Source organism: Eleutherodactylus coqui, chromosome 12 (genome assembly GCF_035609145.1).
Source record: "Eleutherodactylus coqui strain aEleCoq1 chromosome 12, aEleCoq1.hap1, whole genome shotgun sequence".
NCBI lineage: Eukaryota > Metazoa > Chordata > Amphibia > Anura > Eleutherodactylidae > Eleutherodactylus > Eleutherodactylus coqui.
In genome coordinates this window covers 80,535,845-80,558,354 of record NC_089848.1, presented here as the reverse complement: position 1 = coordinate 80,558,354, position 22,510 = coordinate 80,535,845, and the positions used below count along the sequence as shown (strand labels likewise).

The window sequence follows — 22,510 nt, the reverse complement described above, 5'->3', positions numbered from 1 at the left end:
GTCCAGGTCGGAAAGGTGACTGGGTCCTGGACACTCAATGTTGTCAGAAGACCGAACCAACTTCTCTTGGGCCAGAAGGGGGTCACCAGGATGAGCGTGCATACCTGGGTTCTGAAATGTTGTAAGACCTTGGGGATCAGCGGTATCGGAGGAAACGCGTATGCTAGCCCCTTTCCCCAGTCCTGGCCTAGGGCATCTATTGCTGTAGGACGATCTCCTGGCCGGAGGGAGAAGAAATTGCCTACTTTGGCGTTCTCCCTGGTTGCAAATAGGTCCAATTGTGGGGACCCCCACCGGTTGGTCAGGATTCTGAATGCCTCCAGGGAGAGAGACCATTCTCCTGGGTCTATCTGCCTCCTGCTGAGGAAGTCCGCTTTTTGGTTTAGCGTCCCTTTTAAGTGGGTTGCCGTGATCGAAAGGATCCGGCCCTCTGCCCAGTGGAAGATTTTCTGCGAAATGTTTTGCAGGGCAGGAGACCTTGTGCCCCCCTGGTGCCGAATATGGGCGACCGTGGTGGTATTGTCCGACAGTATCTTTATATGCTGGTTCCGTAGCGAGTTTCCTAACTGCTGTAGGACCTGCCATACGGCCTATAGCTCTCTGTAATTGGAGGATTGTTCTTTTATCCTTTGGGACCACGGGCCCTGAAAGAACTGGTTCCCCACATGCGCTCCCCATCCCCAGGCGCTTGTGTCCGTTGTGATGTGCGTGGCTGGGTTTTGTAGCCAATGAACCCCTTCCTGCAGGTTCGCTGGGGATGTCCACCAACGCAGGGATGTTTTCACTGTGTTTGGGATATACATTTTTGTCCCTAGCGAGGACTGCTTTTTGTCCCATGTGGATAGGACGGAAGCCTGTAGAGCTCTGGTGTGAGCCTGGGCCCATGCTACTCCGGGAATGCATGATGTTAGGCTTCCCAGGAGACATGGCTTCCCGAATTGTGCATGATCGTTTCTGTAGGAAGGATCTGACCAGCCTTTGGATTTTTTCCTCGGGCAGGCAGGAGCATTGTAATTCTGAGTTGAGCGTTATGCCCAGAAACGTCTTCTTACTGTTGGGGTCTAAGCTGGATTTTTTCCAGTTTATGATCAATCCTAGAGACTGGAGGAGTTCTAGCACTATCTCTAGGTGCTTCGTTAGTAGTTCCCTGGACTCTGCTATTATTAAAATATCGTCCAGGTAGGGTATTATTAGGATCGACTTTTTCCTCAGGTAGGCAGCTACCTCTGCCATAATTTTGGTAAAAATTCTGGGTGCTGAGGAGATCCCGAAAGGCAGGTATCTGAATTGGTGGTGCTCTATTCCTTTGCCCATATCCACTGCGAACCTTAGGTACCTTTGGGACCCCTCGTGGATCGGTACGTGGAGATAAGCGTCCTTCAGATCGATGGATGCCATGTAGGCCCCTTTGGGAATCAACTTTATCGTTGAAGAGATAGACTCCATTTTGAATTTCCTGTACTTGACACAGGTGTTCAAAGGCTTCAGATTCACTATCATGCGGTGTTTCCCGCAGGGTTTTCTTACTAGGAAGAGCCTGGAATAATGGCCCTGAGTTTCCTCGTTTTGCGGTACGGGGGATATTGCGTTTAGATGTTGCAGGTCCCGAACGCTTTGCCTTAGTAAGTGTAACTGTCGCCCTGAGCCTCCTGTGATGATGAATTTCCTTCTGGGGAGGGACACCAGTTCTATCCGGTATCCCTGCTGTAGGATCTTTGGGATCCATGGGCCTTCGCAAATTGCGGCCCATTGGTCCACAAAGTTCCCCAGCCTTGCCCCTACGGAGCTGGCGTCAGGGTCTCTGCTTGGGCTCCCCCTGGTGGGGATTAAAGAGGATATTTCTCCCTCTGCCCCCCTTGGGGTAACTCCAGCGGCCTGTCTTGCCCTTGCCTCGGTAGGCCTCGGGCTGTTGCCCTGGGGTTCGGAAGAAGGTCTTCCCTCTCTGCGGTTTTTCTTCCGGGAATCCCTTCTTTTTGTCGGCCGCCTTCTCCAGGATTTTGTCTAGGTCTGGTCCGAACAAAAACTGACCGTAGAACGGGAGGGCGCATAGTTTATTTTTTGAGGCTAAGTCGCCTGACCATGATTTCAGCCATAGTACTCTTCTGGCTGAGTTAGATTGGGCTGTAGCTTTTGCCGAGAGTTTAACCGTTTCGGCCACGGCATCCGCTAGGAAATTTGTTGCCATACGCAGGATAGGTAGGGAATTTAGGATCTGTTCCCTTGGCGTTTTATTGGTTAAGTGTAGCTCCAGCTGTTCGAGCCATACCCCCAGAGTGCGCGCCACGCAAGTGGCTGCGATCCCTGGCCTAATTAGGTTTGCTGCTGCCTCCTATGATTGTTTTAGAAGGCCTTCGGCTTTGCGATCCATGGGATCTTTTAACTGTGCGGCGTCCTCAAAGGGCAGGCTCGTCCTCCTAGCTACTTTGGCCACTGGGACGTCCACCTTGGGTATCTCTTCCCAGCTTGCGCAAACTTCCTCCTCGAATGGGTACCTTCTTTTTACCCCTCTAGCGGAGAAGGAACCTGCGTCTGGTTTCTTCCACTCCTTTTGGATAATTTTAATGATGTTTTTGTGGACAGGGAAGGTATGTTTACGCCTCTCCCCTAGTCCCCCAAATATCTTATCTTGCAGGGTGTGTGGTTCTCTGGGCTCTTCCATTTTTAATGTAGCCCTGACTGACTTAATTTCGTTAAGTCGTCTTAATGGAATAAGTATCTTTTGTGGCCCTCATCATCTGAGGACTCCTCGGCCGCCTGTTCCTCTTGCTCCGACCTGATAGAACTCTCGGAGTCAGAAGGCTCGTTGGGAACATACGCCTTTTTCTGGCGTTTCTCTGGCGGCGCCAGCTGTGACGTTAGGGCTGATCGAACCTCCTCCACCAGCTTCCTAACGTCATCCATGAATTCCCCCGATTCCTCTTTGACTAGCCTAGCTACGCATGCCTTGCATAGAGGCCTCTGGTACGTAGCTGGCAGTCTCGTCCCGCACTCCACGCATTTTTTGGGTTTTGTTCTGGGGGAAAGGGAAAGTATTTTTTGCGGGTAAATATGCAATTTTTCCATATACAATACATTGGATTTTGCGTTTTGTATTTTTGCCGCACTGGCTACTTACGGCCGCTGAGGCTGAGGTTTCAGCTATCTCTGGGGCTGGAGCACTCATTACTGTACCGGTGCTGCAGACACCCTGCGACCTGTAGTGCTGGTCCACCTTCTGGCTTCTCTCAGGTTCCTTATTTTGAATTTTCGCGCTCCTGCGCTAAGCCCCGCCCCCTCCGTGCGGCTCCTGATGCGAGCGTGATGATGTCACCACGCTGGATACGTGATGCCCCGCCGTCAAAGGGCTTCCTGGAGCGCCGCGCTGTGACTATCCGAGGAGGAGGAGGGGGACTGAGGCTCCCGCTTTGTACCCCCCCATGGGCTGCCGCAGGAGGAACCTGGCCCGGGGGTTACCACCCCATGTGGCGTCCCGGGAGTCGTCTGGCTGGGAAGGGAGGACAGGCTGACCCACTGCCCTCCGATCTGCCCGTGAGTAGGCTTCCGGCTGGCTTCTCCACCAATCCCTCTCAGAGATCCTGCCTCCTGGCAGGACAGGAAGACACTGAGGAAAGTGGGGAAGGGGGGGGGGGGGGAGCTTTTAACCTCTCAGTGTGTTCCTGTCCTATCAGGGAGGAGGCAATCTCAATTGGTGCTGTCGTGGAGACGACTGGGGGAAAACCCCTTTAGGATCTCTGCTTGGAGGTCACTGAAATATTTTGGAGACATTGGGTACCAGGTTCAAACATGTAAATAACTCTCCCTGTTTCCCTAAAAATAAGACATAGCTTGATTTTTCAGGATTTGTGAGGATGCAGAATGATTTTTCAGGCTTTTTGAGTATGCTTGAAATATAAGCCCTGCTCTAAAATTAATACCTAGTTAGTTAATAAGAAAAAGCTATTTAAATCGTGTCCAGGCAGCTATACATGTATAAGTTAAATCTTTTGGAGCAAAACTTAATATAAGACACTGTCTTATTTTTGGGGAAACAGGGTATATGAAAATATGCAAGTTTCTATAAATTGGTTCCCTTGCATACACAGAGTAAGACGGTTCACCCCACAGAGGGGGAAGCTGGAAGATTTAAACAAAAACAATAAAGTTAACAAAAATATCTTGAAGTGAACGCACCATTAGGTTTTATTAAAAACATCATGATACTGTTAACAAGACCTTCACTGATAAACGCTGCAAATCGAAAACAGTACAGAGGCGGAAAAATAGAACAAAAGCTCCAGGATTCAAAAACTATCAACAAATTTATCAATTTAAGAACAAAAAAAAATTAAAATAAATTAGTAGTAATGACCTTCTGAGAGAACAGGAACTCAAAAGTGACTTTCAAAGTTATATGCTGACCAAGTGATGTATGAAATATGAAGCCAGACATAGGTAACCTCTGCCTCCCGTAGAACCACAAGTCCCAGATGTATCCTATGACTACATTAAGGGGCTCTAAGGTGAGGAACCTGGGGTTCTGAGAAGCCGCTTTGTACACGCAACCTGGTCTGCCGTTCCAGCGCTGTGCTGAGAAATCAGTGTGCGCACAGCGTATATGTCCAAAAGGCTACATGCGCATGCGCTCCCGCAGAGATGAATGGGACCGCACATGCACAGCCTTAAGACAAAAAAGTCACACTACGGGCACGTGATGATTTCTCGGGGGCACACCACTGGAACAAAAAACCCAGCGTGTATAAAAAGTAGCCTCCACCCCACCTCCCCCGACTTTAGAGCCCAATGACGTAGTTACCATATAAAAGGGATAGCAGGTTGCCTTTAAGATTTAAAATAAAAACTTACATACAATGTGAAATAACTTGGCTTATATTTTCTTTTATACTCCAATCACATCCAGAGCTGCATTCAAGACTACCTCTTGTTACACTGCCGCGAATAATCATGGAAAAATGTAGCTTTTAGAAGTGGGAAATGTGGAAGTCTGGTGTATAAAACTATAGCCACGTCTACCAAAACGCAATGCATCAGGGCAATAGTCTGCAGCCTTTTGCCACGGTTAGAAGTTGTAGTTACATCACAGGTTGCAGAAGACTAGAGTACGTGAATGCTGCTTTGGAAGTGACTAGAGAATAAAGTCATGAAATAAAAACTTTACAGAAGAAACCCAGCAGCACCGCGTGTAGATTTAGATCTTCTAAACCAACCATGAGAAAACTAGTGCTTTGCGGCAAATGTGGCAACATGGGAGATGTGTATTCCTGAGAACAAATACACATGATGTGGAGGCGGTAGAGCGGCGGATCCCCAGAGGCGGTGAAGCTGCAACTTCCAGTACGGGCTGACGGTCCTCAGTTATTAGGGCATTCTGGGAATTGTAGTATCAGAGCAGCTGGTTGCAGATCACTACTGTAGGGTAAAAGCCGCCTACATAGAATGATAGTCCAGGGGGTGGGGGACACCAATAGCAAGGGGCGCGTTGTGTACTGCTCCAGTTTTGCAGCAAACATACTCAAAGCCTAGGCACGGTGGCAAAGAACAGTTTCGACAGCCGGTGGTCAACATCTTTCTTTTTTTTTCTGAAGGAGCCTGTACAGCAGCAGCAATTATAAAATGAAAACCTGTTATAACAATCCAACACAAAAGCATCCAACGTACAAGAAAGTTTGCGCAATAAATAGATTCCCCAACCGTCCCAGGAACGTCCCTATATAAAGGCTCCACGGGTCTCTCAAATCCAATCAAAAAATTTTTAAAGCAGAGCTTCATTTCTGGGGAAAAAAAACAAACAAAAAAACTAAAAACTTCTCCATGGAGGAAGCTTCCTCTTTTCTCGTTTGCTTTTTGACAACGTACAAACTCCTACATTGTTTCCATGCAAGAATGCAAATAGACTTTGTATGTTGCTAAAAGGAGAAACTGGCAATCAGTGTGGACAAAAGTGCTACAGTTACACCCAGTGAAGGGCCTGAGGGGGTGGAGCCTGTTAGGATTCTCTTCTGTCCATGTGTCATGCTCCACCCCCTCAGCCTGTACTAGTTATAATTAAAGTAATTGTCTGGGCCTGGACAAACAAAGATGGCCACACCAGCTTCTGGGACTGCCTGCTGCACATTGTACACTAGTATGAGCATCAGTCTGCTTTGATTGGCCAGTGCTGCCCATGTGAGCAGCACTAGCCAGTCAGATCAGCATGCAGGTGTCTTAGACTACTACATACTATGCACATCATGTAGTCAGAAGAGTGGTTCGGATATCTGTTTTGCCAGGCTTGGAGGGTTGCTTTAAATATATGAGTTTTGTATGGAGAGTTCCTTAGCGGGGCTTTTACACGCGGTGGGAAAAAAATAAATAAAAATCAGTCATGCGCGATTGCCCAAATCTAAAGTGTGAATTTTAATGCTGAATTGGACAAAATCCACAGCAGGCCACAATTAAAAATCACGCTAATTTGTTAATAGCAGATTTTTCCACCACTTCTAAAAGCATCCCTAGTGTGCCTTTACACGGGGCAACTTCCACAGCGGAAAATGAGCAGCAAACAGGACAGGCTATGGATTCTACATGGAACTTTTCCGCGCCACGTGTATATGAGAATTATTTTTTTTTTTTAAATGTAGTCATGGTTTTTAGTGTAAATGCTAGGTATTTTCCGCAGCATTTATGTCCAGGGACCACTAATGGGAGATTTGATCTCAAAGATGGAACTTTCCTTTAAAGAGGATCTCAGTTTCCGTTAGTATCAGACGTCAATCATTCTAGCAACAGTGCCATAATAAGGTTGACGTTTACCGCATTTAAGGTGGGGTTCACACGGAGCGGAATATCCATGCAGACCCTCCCAACGGACATCCCACCGCATTTAGAGCAGTGGATGAGATTTTGAAAATTTGTCCACAAGCTGCGGCAATAACCCGCGCGGAAATTAAATTACGCGCCGCAAGTCAAATCCGCCGTCTCTGCTGTGAAATTCAGCACAGTGGGGGGTAAATCCCGCACAGGAATTCGTGATGAAACAAGCTTCAAAACCCACAACAAATGGTTGATCTGCAGTGGAATGCTCGCTGCGGACACTCCACTGTGTGAACCCAGCCCAAGACTGTCTGCTCTTTCTAAGTGCTTTCAGTTGTGGCAGAAAGTTTCACCGCAGCAAAAATCCACACGCAAGAAATGCAGATTGGCCAAGAGAAAAACCTGCAGACTTTAGCGTGTATTTTGCTGCTGCTACATTTTCTGCCATGGCTGAAAGCACCCTAAAGGGGTTGTATGCAACATCCAGCCACCCCAGTTATCACCCATCTCTGGGGACAGTGGTGGTCCATGCTCAGGAAATGTAATATTACATGGTTGCCTGTATGGTGCCGCTCCCCCGGCTCAGAGAGGGACCGCCTCCGTCACACAGCACATAGAGAAAGGGAGTGGCCAGATGGGATAACCCATTTAAAGGGCAATTCCATCTTCAAGAAATTCTGGATAACAACCAGGGAAACATTAAAAGCCTATAAGAGAAGTCTACAGAAATAATGGGAACATAGAAAGTCGCAATCAGAATTCTGCTGGTGTCTTACTAGAGAGCAGTGCATTGTGGGAGCTAAGATGTTAGGTCCACAGTATTCGTTATGGCTGTATGGGGATATTTGATGGCCCTTGACTCAATAAAAATCATAGCACGATCAAAGCCTCAATGTTTCTGTGGATGTCAGTATAGTGACCCGTCTACACCGGAGCCCTCACAAATGGGTTGAGTAAGCCACTATATTTCCAAGGGCAAAAATCGGCAGACTCTGGCAAGCAGTTTTCGATATGAATAGAGAAAACCTGAAAAGGAGTCCAAATCGGTGTAAAATCATCGAGAAACAAAACACTTAGAAAGTTACTCAATTTATGGAGATTTAAAGCGGTATTTCACTTTTAAAAAACTTTTAATGCATCAGAGCAACATGTGAAAAAAAGTTTCAATCAATGGGAGGCTGAGACCCACTAATGATAAAAATGAAAGGGCAGCAGGGCTCAATCCAGCGGGGTTTGTTGTTTTGGCTGCTCCCCGCTGCCGACGACGAAGGCAGCAGAGGATGAACATTATGCAAAGACCAGCCAAAGAGGGGCACAGTGTCCAGGTGAGCGGCTGTCGCCCCTTCATTTCAGCAATCAGCAGGAGTCTAAGCACCCAAAACCCAACTGATCAAAACATAATGCGTCGCTCCGACAGGTCTAAAGTTTTTAAAAAGTGCAGTTAACTCTTTAAACTGAATTTCTGCTAAAAACAGGGATTACCCTTTAATGTCCGATTATTCAGCATGAGATTCTAGCGTGAGGCAATGTTGGAGATGTATGGGCACCTCATGGGCAACAGCTGTTGGCTGAACATCTATTCTTATACATATGCACTCAGCCAAGCATGTGTTCTCATGGGGAGAGGAGAATAAGCTTCCAATAGATACCCAATGGTGGCTTATCTCCTGTAGGAGGAGATTCAGGACCACCACATACACAGTAGATAGTTGACTGGTCAGGATCTTCCTCTAATGTGTATGTTGGTCTTTTAATAGCCTCTTGATTTTATGTCCAAAGTTCTATGGTAATTAATCTACTGCATGTATTTAGCAGTCAGAGCCAGTTTGTCCGCAAATCTCCATAGTGTTACGTGATAAAATTCTATATCTGCAGGCATCCACCACTAGGAGGAGCTCACTGCGTAACTGAGTTTAATGCACAATCAGTATACAGAAAAGCTCATGAGCTCCCTCTAGTGATGGGTGCAGAAAGATAGAATTTTAGCATGTAACCCTATGCTAAAGATTTTAAGCTCTCTCTTTGTATAGTTAAAATATAAATGACCAGACTGCCATTAATAAATCAGCACAGGATTTTGGACATTTACTTTATAAAGCAGTTGTCCAAAGATTCAACAAGATGGTCACCATCCCCCCCCCCTTCCATGTAGAAATCCCATCCCAGAGCGGGTTAAATGCATCACTAGACTGGAGGGGGCAAGGGGTAAATGCCATATAGTTTAGGCTGAATGCTAAGACTGCCAGGACCATTCAATGTGTTGGGCTCCACTCCTCTTCACACTCCGGTCTAGAGAGGTGTTCAACCCATAGTAGGCAACAAGCATTTTAATTCCTGAACAGTCCCTTTAAAAGGAATATCAGTCCCTACCTACCAGTACCATAAATTAAAGTTAAGGTGCTCACAAGCCAGATCCTAGGATTCTTGGGGGGGAGGGGGGTTGTAGTTTTTATACCTACCCGGCCCCCCCAATGCCCACACGGTCACCTGTGGGATTCATTACAGTAATAAGCCAGCCACAGAAGAAAAAAAAACTATAATATCTATATCTATCTATCTATCTACCCTGGACTGCTGGGGATCTGCCCTAAGAGCGCCTTAAGTTAGTTTATGGTGGTCATAGGTGGTGACAGGTTCCCTTTAAGGCTTGGGTTAAAAATGGAGAATTTTAGAAGCACCAAAGCTGCGGTCCACAATGCAACTCTGCTGTATACAACTCCAAGTATCCCTCTGGACTACATACAGCTTAGTAGCTAAAACTGGAAGGCTGTGCTAAAGAGAACACCCATGCCGCCCCAGCCGAAAACATGGAGGCAGCAAAGAAATCTTAGTTTTATATGCTAAACACTGGAGGGGAAAAGCACACAAAACCATAATTAAAAATGTACACCAGTCATGGCCAAACTGTATAGTAAAGAGAAAAAATTATTGGAGGTTGGCAGCAAATTGCCCTAAAATTTTCAACAGATGTGGAAAAACAAACAAAAACAACAGGATATGCAAATTCTCTTAAAACATAATAGTGTTGCAACAACATGCGGCCTGCGTCTAGTTCTGTAGGTTTAGTAGCCGAGTGTCATGACAGTACTTTATGTATAAAGTTTTGTCCCGTTTCGGTAGACGGTAAAAAGAGAATAGATTTGTAAATTTGTTTTGTCCGTAGTAGAAAATGTTTTTGTTTTGTTTTTTTGCAATTTTTAGTCTTTTAAACCAAACACTTGAAAAGGCACTTCTGTAGAGAAGGAAAAACCAAAAATAATCACACCCCGGAGACAGGTCAACTGCCCCAAAGCATGGGGGAGGGGGAAATGTCTGCATAGTGTATGGGGGCGGGGGGTAGTAAAAGGAGGGCGGGCAAAGAACACATTGCCAGCATTAACCAAGCGTGGGGAGGGGCTTACATCCTTTGTAACTTTGAAACATTTGGTGTTTTTTTTTTTCCTTTATAAAAGCCTGAAAAGTTCTTATTAATTGTATGAAAATTAGTGAAAAGCATTGTCTAAAAATATTTAGCTTTTTTTAATATTTCCAAGTTCAAAACAAAAAAAAAAAATAGTGCCCCTTCAACCCGTCGCAGACTCCACCTCTTTCCAAAAAGGCAATATTGGGGCGGGGTTACTTCAGGACTTCTCTCCACCTCAGTCAGACACTGCAGGGAAGAACAAGCGCATCGCCCCCTTCCGCCATGGCACCAGATGAGTTTTCAGCGTCTTCCTTCAAGAATTTCTGTTTTATTTCAAATGTGGAGAAGCAAAAAGAGGAAAACGGGTGTCCGAATCGGAGTATAGGAGTGGCTGCTGCAGAAGAGAGCCGTGTCCACCAGGGGGCGCTCCATAAGGGCTACCTATTGCAGAGTTTATTAAGCATATTGTAAACGTTCTCTTCTTTACTCAATCCTTCAAAGAAAGGAATAAGATCGAGCAATTCTGTGTCCGACATGTCATCAAACCAAGACTGCACCGGGACCTACAGCGGAGACAAAAGGGGGTTAGACTGGGAACAGTAGCAATGAAATAGTATTTGCAGTATTAGCAACAATGAAAATAAGAGCCCATCCAGTTGACTAATGTGGCCGCATTTTAGTATCCGTATTTTGGATCCAACTTCAGGCAGTGATTGGTACTTTATTAGACACCCAAAAAAAGGCAGGGAGTGGAATGGGGGAAACAAAATACCCCCAACATGATAGAGACCCCATCTAGGAGAGCGTTGGACCTCAGAAATTCATGTTGTAGATTCCACTTAGTGTTGAAACGATTCTACACGAATATTAGCCTTCTTGTAGGGAAGCTTCTTGTAGTTGCCGCAAGTTAGATGAAGGTACTGACACACTCTGACCGGAAGGGGTTCACCGATTCATGCTACTTGCACCAAATGCTGACCCTTCAGCATGCTGCAACATGTCATTTTGTACAGCGCCAACTTATTCCGCAGTGATTTCAAGTAATTTTGTTTATTACCCCCCAGCAAGCTGGGTACTCATTTTACCGACCTCAAAGGATGGAAGGCCATGCGGGGATTGAACCCGCAACCTTCAGGTTGTGAGTTAGAGCTTAGGACTGCATTCTGCTGCCTTAACACTCTGCGCCACACATCGCCTATTGGATTCATCCAACAGGCGATGATTCTGCTGCTCAGGGATCCCTACTTCCTGTGTTTCTCTTACATAGCAATGGCACCAACACATCCATAAAGTTGTTTTAACATGGGTTTTAACACTGGTGTTGTATTTGGCTGTAATTTGCTTGACTGTGCACCACCTGATTCCCGACATCCTCCTACGACCCCTCCCGGGAACACATGGTTTCCACCCATTGGATTTGATCACACCATTCTCAGTATACTCTTCACACGTAAGAGGAAACCCCACGCGGTTGGCAGTGCCATCCTGGCCCCGGCTAGTCTAGCACAGATGACCAGGAAGTCACTCAGATCGCTGGATTTTCTTGTTCTAATGTGGTTTCATGTAAAAATTGATCCACTGAAAATGCATCACTTAATTTTATGCAGCACCTCGGGGTTACGGATCTGATTTCCATACAGAAAACCGCCAAGTGTTAAAATGCAGGGGGGCTGAGGGTCTTAATAGAGTGGCCATTGAGTAGATTGTGCTGCGAGTTTAGGCCATGAGACCGATGGCAGAGCCAAGAATTACGCCCATAATAAGGACACTAAAATGCGATCACATTGCCAATCGTCTGAATTTGCGGAAAAAGGAATATGAATAGTAAAAATAGGGATTATATTCTCAAAAGTAGGAATTCAAATAATATTTTTTATAATTGCTAATTTAACTGCTATCAATACTATTTCATAAGTATTGTTACTGTTAGTAAAAGTGCCAACTGTAGTACCAGTAACAATAGTATCCGTTACAAGATAATATCAATAGTATATTGGCAATAATAAAAAATTATAACAAAAGGTAAGAGTCCAATTTTGATAAGAACATACGTAATTAAAAAAAAAAGGAAGAACAGTTCTTATGATAATTAAGAGTTGTAATACCACCACCTACCACTTTCTCCATCTTGTGTTGGCCCTCAGTCGACATTAAGACTTCCCCGCATAGCTCCGATGGCAGATGAGGGCTGACAAGTTTCTAACACTATGCGGGACAGCTCTCCGATGTCGAAGGCTGTTCTGCATTTATATACTACAGTCTATGCAGGACAGCGCTCCGATGTTGAGGCTGTTCTGCATGCATATACTACAGTATATACAGGACAGAGCTCCGATGTCAGAGGCTGTTCTGCATGCGTATACTACAGTATATACAGGACAGAGCTCCAACGTCGAAGGCTGGAATCCACAACGAATCCACAATGCACTTTCCCACCCAAAATAAATAAGAGCTGGCCAGTGTGCGGGTGGCAGGGAAATTGGATTGGAAAGTGTTAAAAGCAACCCTCCGGTTTCAGGCCAGAATTCTTTCCTAGATCCCAGGGAGGAGGAGATACCATTGGCACTTCTCTGTCGTCCCTCTGATCCAGTAATTCCAGGTTCCGTTTTTGGTCATCCAAGATGGCTAACACATTCTTCAGACTACCTAACCACACCGTGCACGGGTAATGTTAGACTACCAGTACACTATACCTGATTTAGGGAGTTAGAAAATTGTTAAGGTCATTTTAGAGAGCTAACAGTAGAACTGCAGGTAATCTTCCCCTCATCCCTTACAGTCAAGGGGCAGAGTTTTGTCCCCAAACCGGAAAATCCCTTTAACAGGGATAATCAGACTAATGCTAAGGCTGGGTTCACACAGGGCGGATTTGCCGCAGGAATTCCGCCTGCGGCTGCTAATCTCGGGATTAGCCAGCCATGTGGACGAGATTTCTGAGAAATCTCGTCCACACGGGACGGCCAATCTGCTGCGGTAAGTCAGGCTGGAACCGCGGCTGCGGCCGTCGCAGGCGCGGTTTCAGAATATGCAGCATGTCTAATTTTTTTTTGCTTTCAACTGCGGCTGCGCTCTCCTCTATGGGAGCGCCAGCCGCAGCGGAAGAGTGAGCGGCTGGGCCGCTTCAAAGCCGCCGCGGATTCCTCCGTGGCGGTTCTCCCGGCGGAAATCTTGCGGTTTTTGCTGCGGCCAAACCGCGGGATTTCCGGCGGGAATACGCCCCGTGTGAACCCAGCGTAATAGTAACGTTGATTATAATGACAATCTAATCGTAGATAATAAAACTAAACCAATGCCTTTAATCTGGCACTTATCAGATCCAATAAATTCCAGATTCTGAAATATTGACGAGTATTGAGCCGCTACAGAAAGGTCTATAAACGTTATCTGCAAGAGTAAAGCATGGTCATGAAGAAAACCCCATTCCAGACAATTCTGCCCCACGTGTGAAGGTGGTCTTTGGGTGGAGCAGACATCACAAAGTAGTAAATCCATGGATTTTCACTGCAGAATTCACTTTCTACATTGCAACGAACGAAATCAGGAGGTGAAAATCCACCAATTTCCCAAGAGAGAGAGCAGACGATGTGGAGCAGACAATTCGCAGCACGTATTTCCGTTGCAGATTTTTCCCATGAACCGGGTTTGTCAGAACCTCTTCACTTAGACTGATGCGGAATTAAAGTTTGCATGCTGCAACAATACAACTTAACCTTAACTAGAGAGTCTGATGTTTCAATGACCCCGCAGGTGCCAAAATGTTCAATAACCCAACACCCATCAGTGTGGCTGGGAGGCCGTGCCAGTTGACGACCAATGCCAAATCTTATACCAGGGCATGGGTCAAACTGCACTTCTCGCTCCGCCTTGGACATTTGGTGTTCTTACCGCATTTTCAGGATGGAAGATATAGGATGCTGGCGAATTATCCACAATGATGACTTTACCAAGTTCTCTTCCTAGACGACTTAAGTCTTTCACATAGTTTCCTCTGTGGAACACGCAGGATTCTCTGAAGAGCCGTGCCTTAAAGACGCCCCAAGGGTCCAGCAGGTCGGCCACTGGGTCAGCGTACTTAACGAGAAGGGAGAAAGGAAAACATACAAAAAAGTTTGGCTTTAAACTTCGAGGCTGTAAAAGACCTGAGCACATTACACATGTAGACTGTTCTCACCATGTACTCTGTAGTCAGGGCACAGTGTACTGTTCTCCGTTATCAACCATTACATACATAGAGATTCACAGATTTTAAAATACTTTTCCTTAAGACCTCTTTAAGGGGGTGTTCCCATCTTGTCCAAACAAGGTGGTAAGGAGGATGGAAACAACCATTCAGTTTTCGTAACGCCCATGGAAGTGAATAGAAGTTATGGAAACAGAATAGCGCAGCAGGCGACGCACTTTCCGTAACTCGGCAGCTATGGAAACAGTGCGGCTCACTGTAGTCTGCTTACCTCACATTCACTTCTATGAGAGCGTTTCTGTAATTCACGACTACTGTATGATGCCCCTGAACGTGTGGGGCACACAATTTGGGATATGCGAGAACAACCCCCGTAAGGCTTATGGCATATACTGAGAATATACCATAAAAGTTGAAGTTAAAGTACCCTGTAAATTTAAGGCATCCACAGGACACCCTAATAAGACATAACAGGTGAACGCACTGGCCCTCTGCATTTTTGGTGAAGATATCCCACCCCTTAGGCCTCATGTCCACGGGCTTAAAATCCACAGCGTTTTTCCCGCACGCGGATCCGCACCCCATAGGGATGCATTGGACACCCGCAGGTTTGTTAAATCCCTGCGGATGTCATTTTTCCCGTCAGGCGCGGATCCGTGTGCAGGAAAAAAAAATGGACATGCTCCATTTTAGTGCAGGTTTCCTGCGGGGACGGCTCCCGTAGGCTTCTATTGAAGCCTATGGAAGCTGTCCGGATCCGCGGGACACCCGTACCAGAATTAAACTCACCTGCTCCGGACGATGCGGTTCTTCCCTTCTTCACGGCTGAATCTTCTTTCTTCGGCCCGGCGGATGTGCTTGGCGTGCCGAGCACATCCGCCAGGCCGAAGAAAGAAGATCCGGCCACGAAGAAAGGAAGATCCGCATCGTCCGGCACATGTGAGTTTATTCTGATTTTTAGGCCTTATGTCCGCGGGGCAGGAGGGACCCGCTGCAGGATTCTACATGAAGAATCCGCAGCGGGCCTGATATTCCCCGTGGACATGAGGCCTTAAGGATGCATCCATTTTTCTTTGCATTTTTGGTTTCTTCTCCTAGTTAATCGTAACTCTTAGTCAGTTGATAAAGTGGTCTGAGGGTTGGTGGTTCGCCTTTTTTCCCCTTTCATTCCACTTAGAAAACTTTAAAGACTTTCAGTACATTATAAATGGTACCATGGAGACCAACAACTCATCCTGCAATGTCACCGTCTTGGGGAGGGGAGTCTTGTGTTTATGGTGTACACACCGCAGCAAAACCATATAGCACCTTTATGATGTTGGCCAATATTGTGACACCAAATTTAGAGCATTTTCTTTTTTGCTTTACTACTTTTGAAAAATTAAATCTCTAGAAAAACAAAACCCCACATTTCTGACGGCCATCAATGGAGTTGGGCGAGGTCTTGGTTTGGGGGATGACCTGTGGCTTCTGTGGTCCCATTGTGGAGTACATATTATTGGTTCATCACTTTTTATTGAATTGTTTCTTGGAGACGGGGTGACGGAAAACAAACCGTTCTATTGTGCATTTCTTTCTGACAGCGATCACCGGGCGGGAAAAATAATGCATTTTAATAGGTCAGACATTTACAAAACAGAATTTTTTTCCCATTTTGACATTTTTATTGTAAAAAGGAAAGTCGTAAAACTTTTTGTAACCTTTTTTTTCTTTTACTATGTAAAAGTAAAAAAAAATGCATGGCATTTTTTTTGGTTTGTCTTTTAAGGAGACCTGAACTTGCAATCATTTGATTGCCTATACCAATGTTTCCCACCTCCAGTTCTCAGGGACCCCAACAGGTCATGTTTTCAGGATTTCCTATAGTAAGAACACCTGTGGCAATGTGTGAGGCACCGACAATAATAACATCACCTGTGCAACACTGAGGAGATCCTGAAAACATGATCTGTTGGCGGTCCCTGAGGGCTGGAGTTGGGTGAACACTGGCTTATACCATATACATCCGGCTATACTTCAGATTGCAGTATATGGTATTGCTGTCGACACTGTATTAAATAGGAAGAAATACAGAAAGCCGTGTCACAATCTCTGTGCACTAGAGAGCAAAATTGACAACAGCCATGGAGCCAGATTGTACTGGAAATAGGACTGCTCTGTTCCCATTGCAATAGCCCATCTTGATATTGCAGGCCAAGTTAATTCAGGAACTTGGCCTGCAATAACAAGCTAGACCACTGCAGTGGAAATGGAGCTGTCCGCATCTAGCAAAAAGTAGCTCAACAAACAGCAGATCCCAGCCGATAGGCTACTGATGGATTATCATGAGAATAGGTAATCAGTGGCTCAAAACTGGATAACTCCTTTAAATTCCTACAGATGTAGAAGACTGCATCTTTAAGACGACTTATTTGAGATCTCAGTAGAGCGCGCCGGGACTTAGGAGGTGCCAAAGCAGAAGGAAAAAAATAATGCAGTGGCCAATAGAAACCAGAGCCTTCTCTTCATCCCTCATCATCCGGCCAGGACTATAAAGCATTCTGCAGTGGAGGTCACTGCAGGAATCCGGGAGCAACACGGGCATTTTTAGATACTACTTGCATGCTTCGGTTATTCCTCCTGGAAATTATGAATGAATACATAATTGGGTGTAACCAGTTGAGGATCTGTACCTATGTCTAATCAGTTCTGACTGCATCAGACTGATAGGAGACGGTAACATCTATTAATTTGTACATTCCCAGGAGGAACAACAGAGGAATGGCACAGTACAGAGTCGAGATGCTCCAGAAATGTTATTTCATGAAGAATATATGAGTATTTACTAAACCGATGTCAAGAGAGCCACCAGGTCCTGTAGAAATGTAAGTGGCTTGAGAGATAAACTCAAGAAGCCCCATAACTCACACAAGCGCCATATGTCCCCGGGTGTCTTTATACAGCTGCATGTAAAGGAAGTAAAGTTACAGAACTACGGCACCAATCACAAGCAACTAATGCACTACTGATGGTTGGGTGGTGGAGGGGGTCCTACAAGTCACCCGGACACTGCATGCGGAGACTGTAATAGCGGCAGACTACGTTTCCACAGGAGCAGCGGTCCCCTTCCTGCGGGTTACCAACCCCAGCGACCGGGGGACGCGCCGTCATAAGTGGGCGCTACTTTAGCCATGGTAACTTGCTACGGACGGCTTCATGAGCTGTTCATGGAAGCTACATTATGAGCAGAGCCCATATGTTGTGTCGTTACCATGGTGGTGGCGGTGGTGGTGGGGGACACTTACCCAACAAACTAGCAGAAAGCACAAAGACACACTGGTGGACAAAAGAAGCAAGGAAGAAAAGGGAGAAATGTAAGACAGTTTCTGAAAGACAACTCCCTCCAAATACAAGAAGAAAATCAGTCAGACACAAGGCAATACACGGGACAGCGAGGGGCTGCGGGGGGACGGCCGCTACACTCACCTTGGCCAAGCTGGCTGTGAACAGGACGCACTCGAACAGCTCGCCCATCTTCTGAAGGAATTCGTCCACGTGCGGCCGCTTTAATACGTAGACCTGCAGGGGAGCGACAGAAGAACAATTACTGCCGCGATCCCTGCAGTCAGCGTTACAGGCTAGTGTCCGCCAGTCACACTACTCAGCTTGGCTTTATACTCCCTCCCGTCTGACGTTTTACCGCGACGGTCTTTACCACCGCTTTTTTTTTTTTAATTCAATAGTTTGAGTTTTGACATTCTCCCCCCCCCCCCCAAAAAAAATAAACCTCATTTCTATCCCCCGCCCCCCAATTCCCCCTCTTGCATTCCCAGCAGTTCATTCAGTTTGTAACACCCTGTACAACAACATATTAGACGACAGTTGTTTCAGTTGATACATAATGTCCATTCGGTGTAAAGTCTTTTTCCGTGGTCTCTTGTAGTAGGAGCTCCTCTTCCGGAAACTTGCGCAAGAGGATCGGAATTTCGCAGAAGCAATAAAAGGTGTTTTTGCCTGAAAAATTGCGCTTGCCGATGTGTAGTTCGCCTCACTCTCCCTCGCCAACTCTCCCTGACACACATATACATTACATAACATACATGGTTAGCAAAATTAAAACTACCCCAACTGAGGGGTCTCTGGTGGGCGTTCTGCCCAAAGAAGACGGAACGAGGAAATTCAATAATGGCTGCTTCACATGATGCGCTTGCTATTCATTTAAAAAAGGAAAAAACAAAAAGTTGCGGAGAGGCAGTGCTATAGCAGTCCGGGTCTACTGTGTCCGATCTGAAGGACAGCACTCGTCGCCATGTTGTAGCGACTCCCTGCGTTCAGTGGTGGAAAACGTGGTTTTGTGAATGGAGGGAGTGGTTGACGACCAAAGGATTTATTGCACATTTGCAGCATGATTTGCATAGCTACAGCGTTACCCAGCAGCAAGCCCCCCCTCCCCTCTTCCCCCATCAATGGCATCTGAAGTGGCCATTGTCCAAATTTCATCTCATTTGGGGCAATAGGATGTCCTCCAAGGACCTCTGATTTGATGAACTTTAATTTTGCTAACCCTGCATATACAAAGTGAAAACCTGTTTGGTTGAGATCCATCTAGATGTGTAGGAGCCTGCGAAGAACAAACTTGGTACACAAACTCTTCACGATCCAACTAAAAACACTGAGGGGGAGTCAACCATCAGGCAACCTTCTGCTGACATCTGCTACAAGAGACACCGGCAGGTCTGCGGCACTGGAGCGCAGCGACAAAGGAGGCGCAAGTACCGATCCATTTGTTATTTTACCACAGTTGTTACAGGGAAAATTTCCGGCAAGTGGACGACCCCTTTAACCCCGTAAGGACATGGCCCTTCCCACCCACTCGCCATTTTTGTTTTTTCCTCCCATCGTTTAAAAAAAAAAATAAAAAAAATCATAACTCATGTATTTACCCATCGCCGCCGCTGTATGAGGGCTTGTTTTTTTTGTGGGACGAGTTGTATTTTTTAAATGGTACTATTTCATTTACCCTATAAAAGGTACTGAAAAACCCTTTAAAAAATTTTTTAAGTGAAGTAAAATGGCGTCATAGCTGTGCGAGGGGTTATTTTGCGCGATACGTCCTATAGTTTGCGTTGGGACCATTTTTGCATACATATGACTTTTTGATCGCTTGTTATTAAATTTTTTGCTCGGAGACGGGGTGACCAAAAGTCTGTTTTTTTCCCCCCCCCAGACAACGTTCACCATGCAGGGAGAGTATTGTGATCCTTGATAGATCGGACTTTTACGGATGTGGCGATACCAAATATGTATTTGTTTTATTATCGAAATTTTAGCAAATCTGGCAAAAGGTTTTTTTTTAAAGACCTTTTACTAATTAAAAAAGTGATTACTTTATTTTTTTTTAATAAACTTATTTTTACTTTGTTTTTTTTATAGTCCCCAGAGGGGACAAGAACTTGCAATGCTTTGATCGCTCCTGCAGTATAATGTAGTGCCATAGCATTACATTATACTGTGGTTTGACAGGCCTTCTATCAAGAAATGCCATAGGCATGGCTTGACAGGCAGTCTGCTATGCCGCCCGCACAGCAACCCGCAATCTCATCACGGGTGAACCATACGGGACCTTTGAACATCGCTCGGGGCACTTAAAGGGTTAACAGTAGAGATGAGCCAGCATACTCGTTAAGGTGATTTACTCGAGAGAGAGAGAGCATCGCCTTTTTCGAGTACCTGCTGGCTCGTCCCTAAAGATTCGGGGAGGCTGCGGGGGCGGCAGAGGGGAGCAGGGTGGAGAGTGAGAGATCTCTCTCTCCCTGCCGATCCCCTCCGCAAGCCCCCGCTCACCCCCGTGGCCCCCCTGAATCTTTAGGGACGAGCCAGCAGGTACTTGAAAAAGACAATGCTCTCTCGAGTAAATCGCCTTAACGAGTATGCTCACTCATCTCTAGTTAACGGCTCTGATGAGCAGCGAGGCTTATCAGAGCTGTTGCGGGTGGGTGTCAGCTGTAAGAAACAGCTGACAGCAGCCATGTATGGAGGGTGATCACCCCGCAAACTGCCTCCATACACACATACCCCACGTCCTGCAGCGTTAAGGCTGATAATGTAGGGAGCTTCTCATGTCTGCCCTGACAAGCAGAGGTCAGGAAAAGGAGGATCAGGCAGTTGGAATTCAATGTGCCTGCGATCCTTTTTTTCTCATGGAGACAACCTGTAGCCAGAGCTGGTCTGTCAGAAGTTTCCTCTCCCCTTCTACATTCAGAACACATACACACTCAGCACGCTTGTATATAGAGGACTGGGGTTGAGGTGAGTGAACCATCTGATGTGTATGGCCGCCCATAGAGATCAACTTGAAAAAAATAAAAATACAACATATTCGGCTGAAGTAGAACACGCAGAAAAGACCAAATATACAAATATATAAAATTCAGTCCCATGTGACAAACTTAACCATTGCAACCTTGAACAGTATGGCTTCCTCCTAATGCAAGTAATCAAGGATAGGCCAAGTAGAATGTGAACAGCCTATCCTGGATTACTTGAACCAGGCTGAGGCCCATTCCACAGGCGGGTCCTGAACATCTTCATGGAGAGGGGTCACATATGAAGAGCTGATCTTACGTCTCTCGATGTGCCATCGCAGGGACAAAAAAAAACAAAAACATTTTATAACACTTAACTAACAAGAACAGAAACAAGAACATTTGGTTGTATGAATTTCGAAGAAAGTTTCCTAAAAACTGAAGAATTGTATTAAAGAAAGTAATTTTGAGTCGTGTCTATTTTATGTCTGAACACATTCTTCTATTGCAGTACCTCAGGGGTGGGATCTTCTGTATCATGCTCCGCCCCCTCGGACCTGCACTAGGTGTTCTTATACCTAGATTTTTCCCACTTTTGGCATTTTACTACATTCTATAAATTCTTAGAGGGAAAGCTTTACCCACATACCTGATGTATTGTTCCATCGATTTCAACTGGGACAATAAAGTCAGCATTATTAATTGGCTGGAGGAGAGAAAGAAAAACGCCCTATTAAAGTGAAGTCTAAAAGCACACAAAACACACAATTCCGATGCCTGTGAAAACACAAAATCGGTATAGAGGTTATTTGGCAAGTTGAACATGTAAAAGTATCCAATGTGGGAAGCAAACTAAAACCAAAAGAAGAAAAAAAGAAAAAAAAAAACACTTTTACAAAATAAAAAGAATTGCTGGATTGGTCAAATTTTAATTTTTAATTTTTTTTTAAACAAGATAAACTATTAATCTTTGTGTTTAAATTGACTGCCCGAGCAAACTGAGCTCATCATTTGCTTGGGCGAACGATTTCTCGTTACATATAAGGCCGCCTGCAGACGGCCGGGTCGCAACTCGCTGCGAGAGTTCTCGCAGCGGGACCAGACCCGAGCACCTGCAGGGACCAGTGCGGCACTCACCTCTCCCGCGGCTCCAGCTCTTTGATGTGCCTGCTGCCGGCCAGCCGGAGCATGCGCAGAGTGGAGCCGTCGGCTCGGGAGTGGAGCCGTCGAACCCCGCACAGAAATGGAGCATGCCGCGATTTGTTTTCCACGCATGATTTCGCGCGGACAAATCGCGTCCGTCTGCCTAGGATTGCATTTTCGAATGCAATCCTATGGCAGCGGCCACGTGCGGAAATTCTGTGGGAAATCCCGCCACAGAATTCCTGCCCGTGTGCAGGGGGCCTAAGAGTACCTTTAGGCCATGTCCGCATGTGCATTCTCAGAGCCGCTGATGCAGATCTGGAAAGGAATGGCGGAAGAAAGACTCCTTCATGCTTAACTTTCGTTCAGACAGCTGAACGGAAACCAGACGCACCGCATTATAGTCCGTGGAGTCCGTTCAGTTCCATCATATAATGGATCAATTTGGCCAAGGTATTCCCCCTTAACTACTCAAATAAAGCAGCAGGAAAACTGAATCCCCTAATGCAGGTGCCAATGTAGCCTTACCCATATACTAATTTTCTGACAACACCCACCTGGCACATTGTAAAAATGACATCAGCAACTTTATACTCATCTGCGCCTTCATGCAATTTTAACACTTTAGAAAAATACATAAAAATTCATGTTTATCTGACCAAAGAAGATCTTGAGCCGCACAATATCCAACTAAATCTTAGAGGTTCAGGA

General features: G+C 45.8%; 1 protein-coding gene across 2 annotated transcripts in view; it reads right to left on the bottom strand.

The window, feature by feature from the left end:
* Positions 1-4,155: 4,155 nt before the first annotated feature.
* Positions 4,156-22,510, bottom strand: part of LOC136586908 (CTD small phosphatase-like protein) — a 57,912-nt gene continuing 39,557 nt past the window's right edge. For both annotated transcript variants that reach the window (XM_066585211.1, XM_066585212.1), the window contains 4 exons: positions 21,306-21,362; positions 17,838-17,930; positions 14,078-14,263; positions 4,156-10,755 (listed from right to left, as the gene is read on the bottom strand). In XM_066585211.1, the coding sequence (XP_066441308.1) occupies positions 10,630-10,755; positions 14,078-14,263; positions 17,838-17,930; positions 21,306-21,362 (462 nt within the window). In that variant the 3' untranslated portion in view covers positions 4,156-10,629. The remainder of the gene's footprint in view (positions 10,756-14,077; positions 14,264-17,837; positions 17,931-21,305; positions 21,363-22,510) is intronic.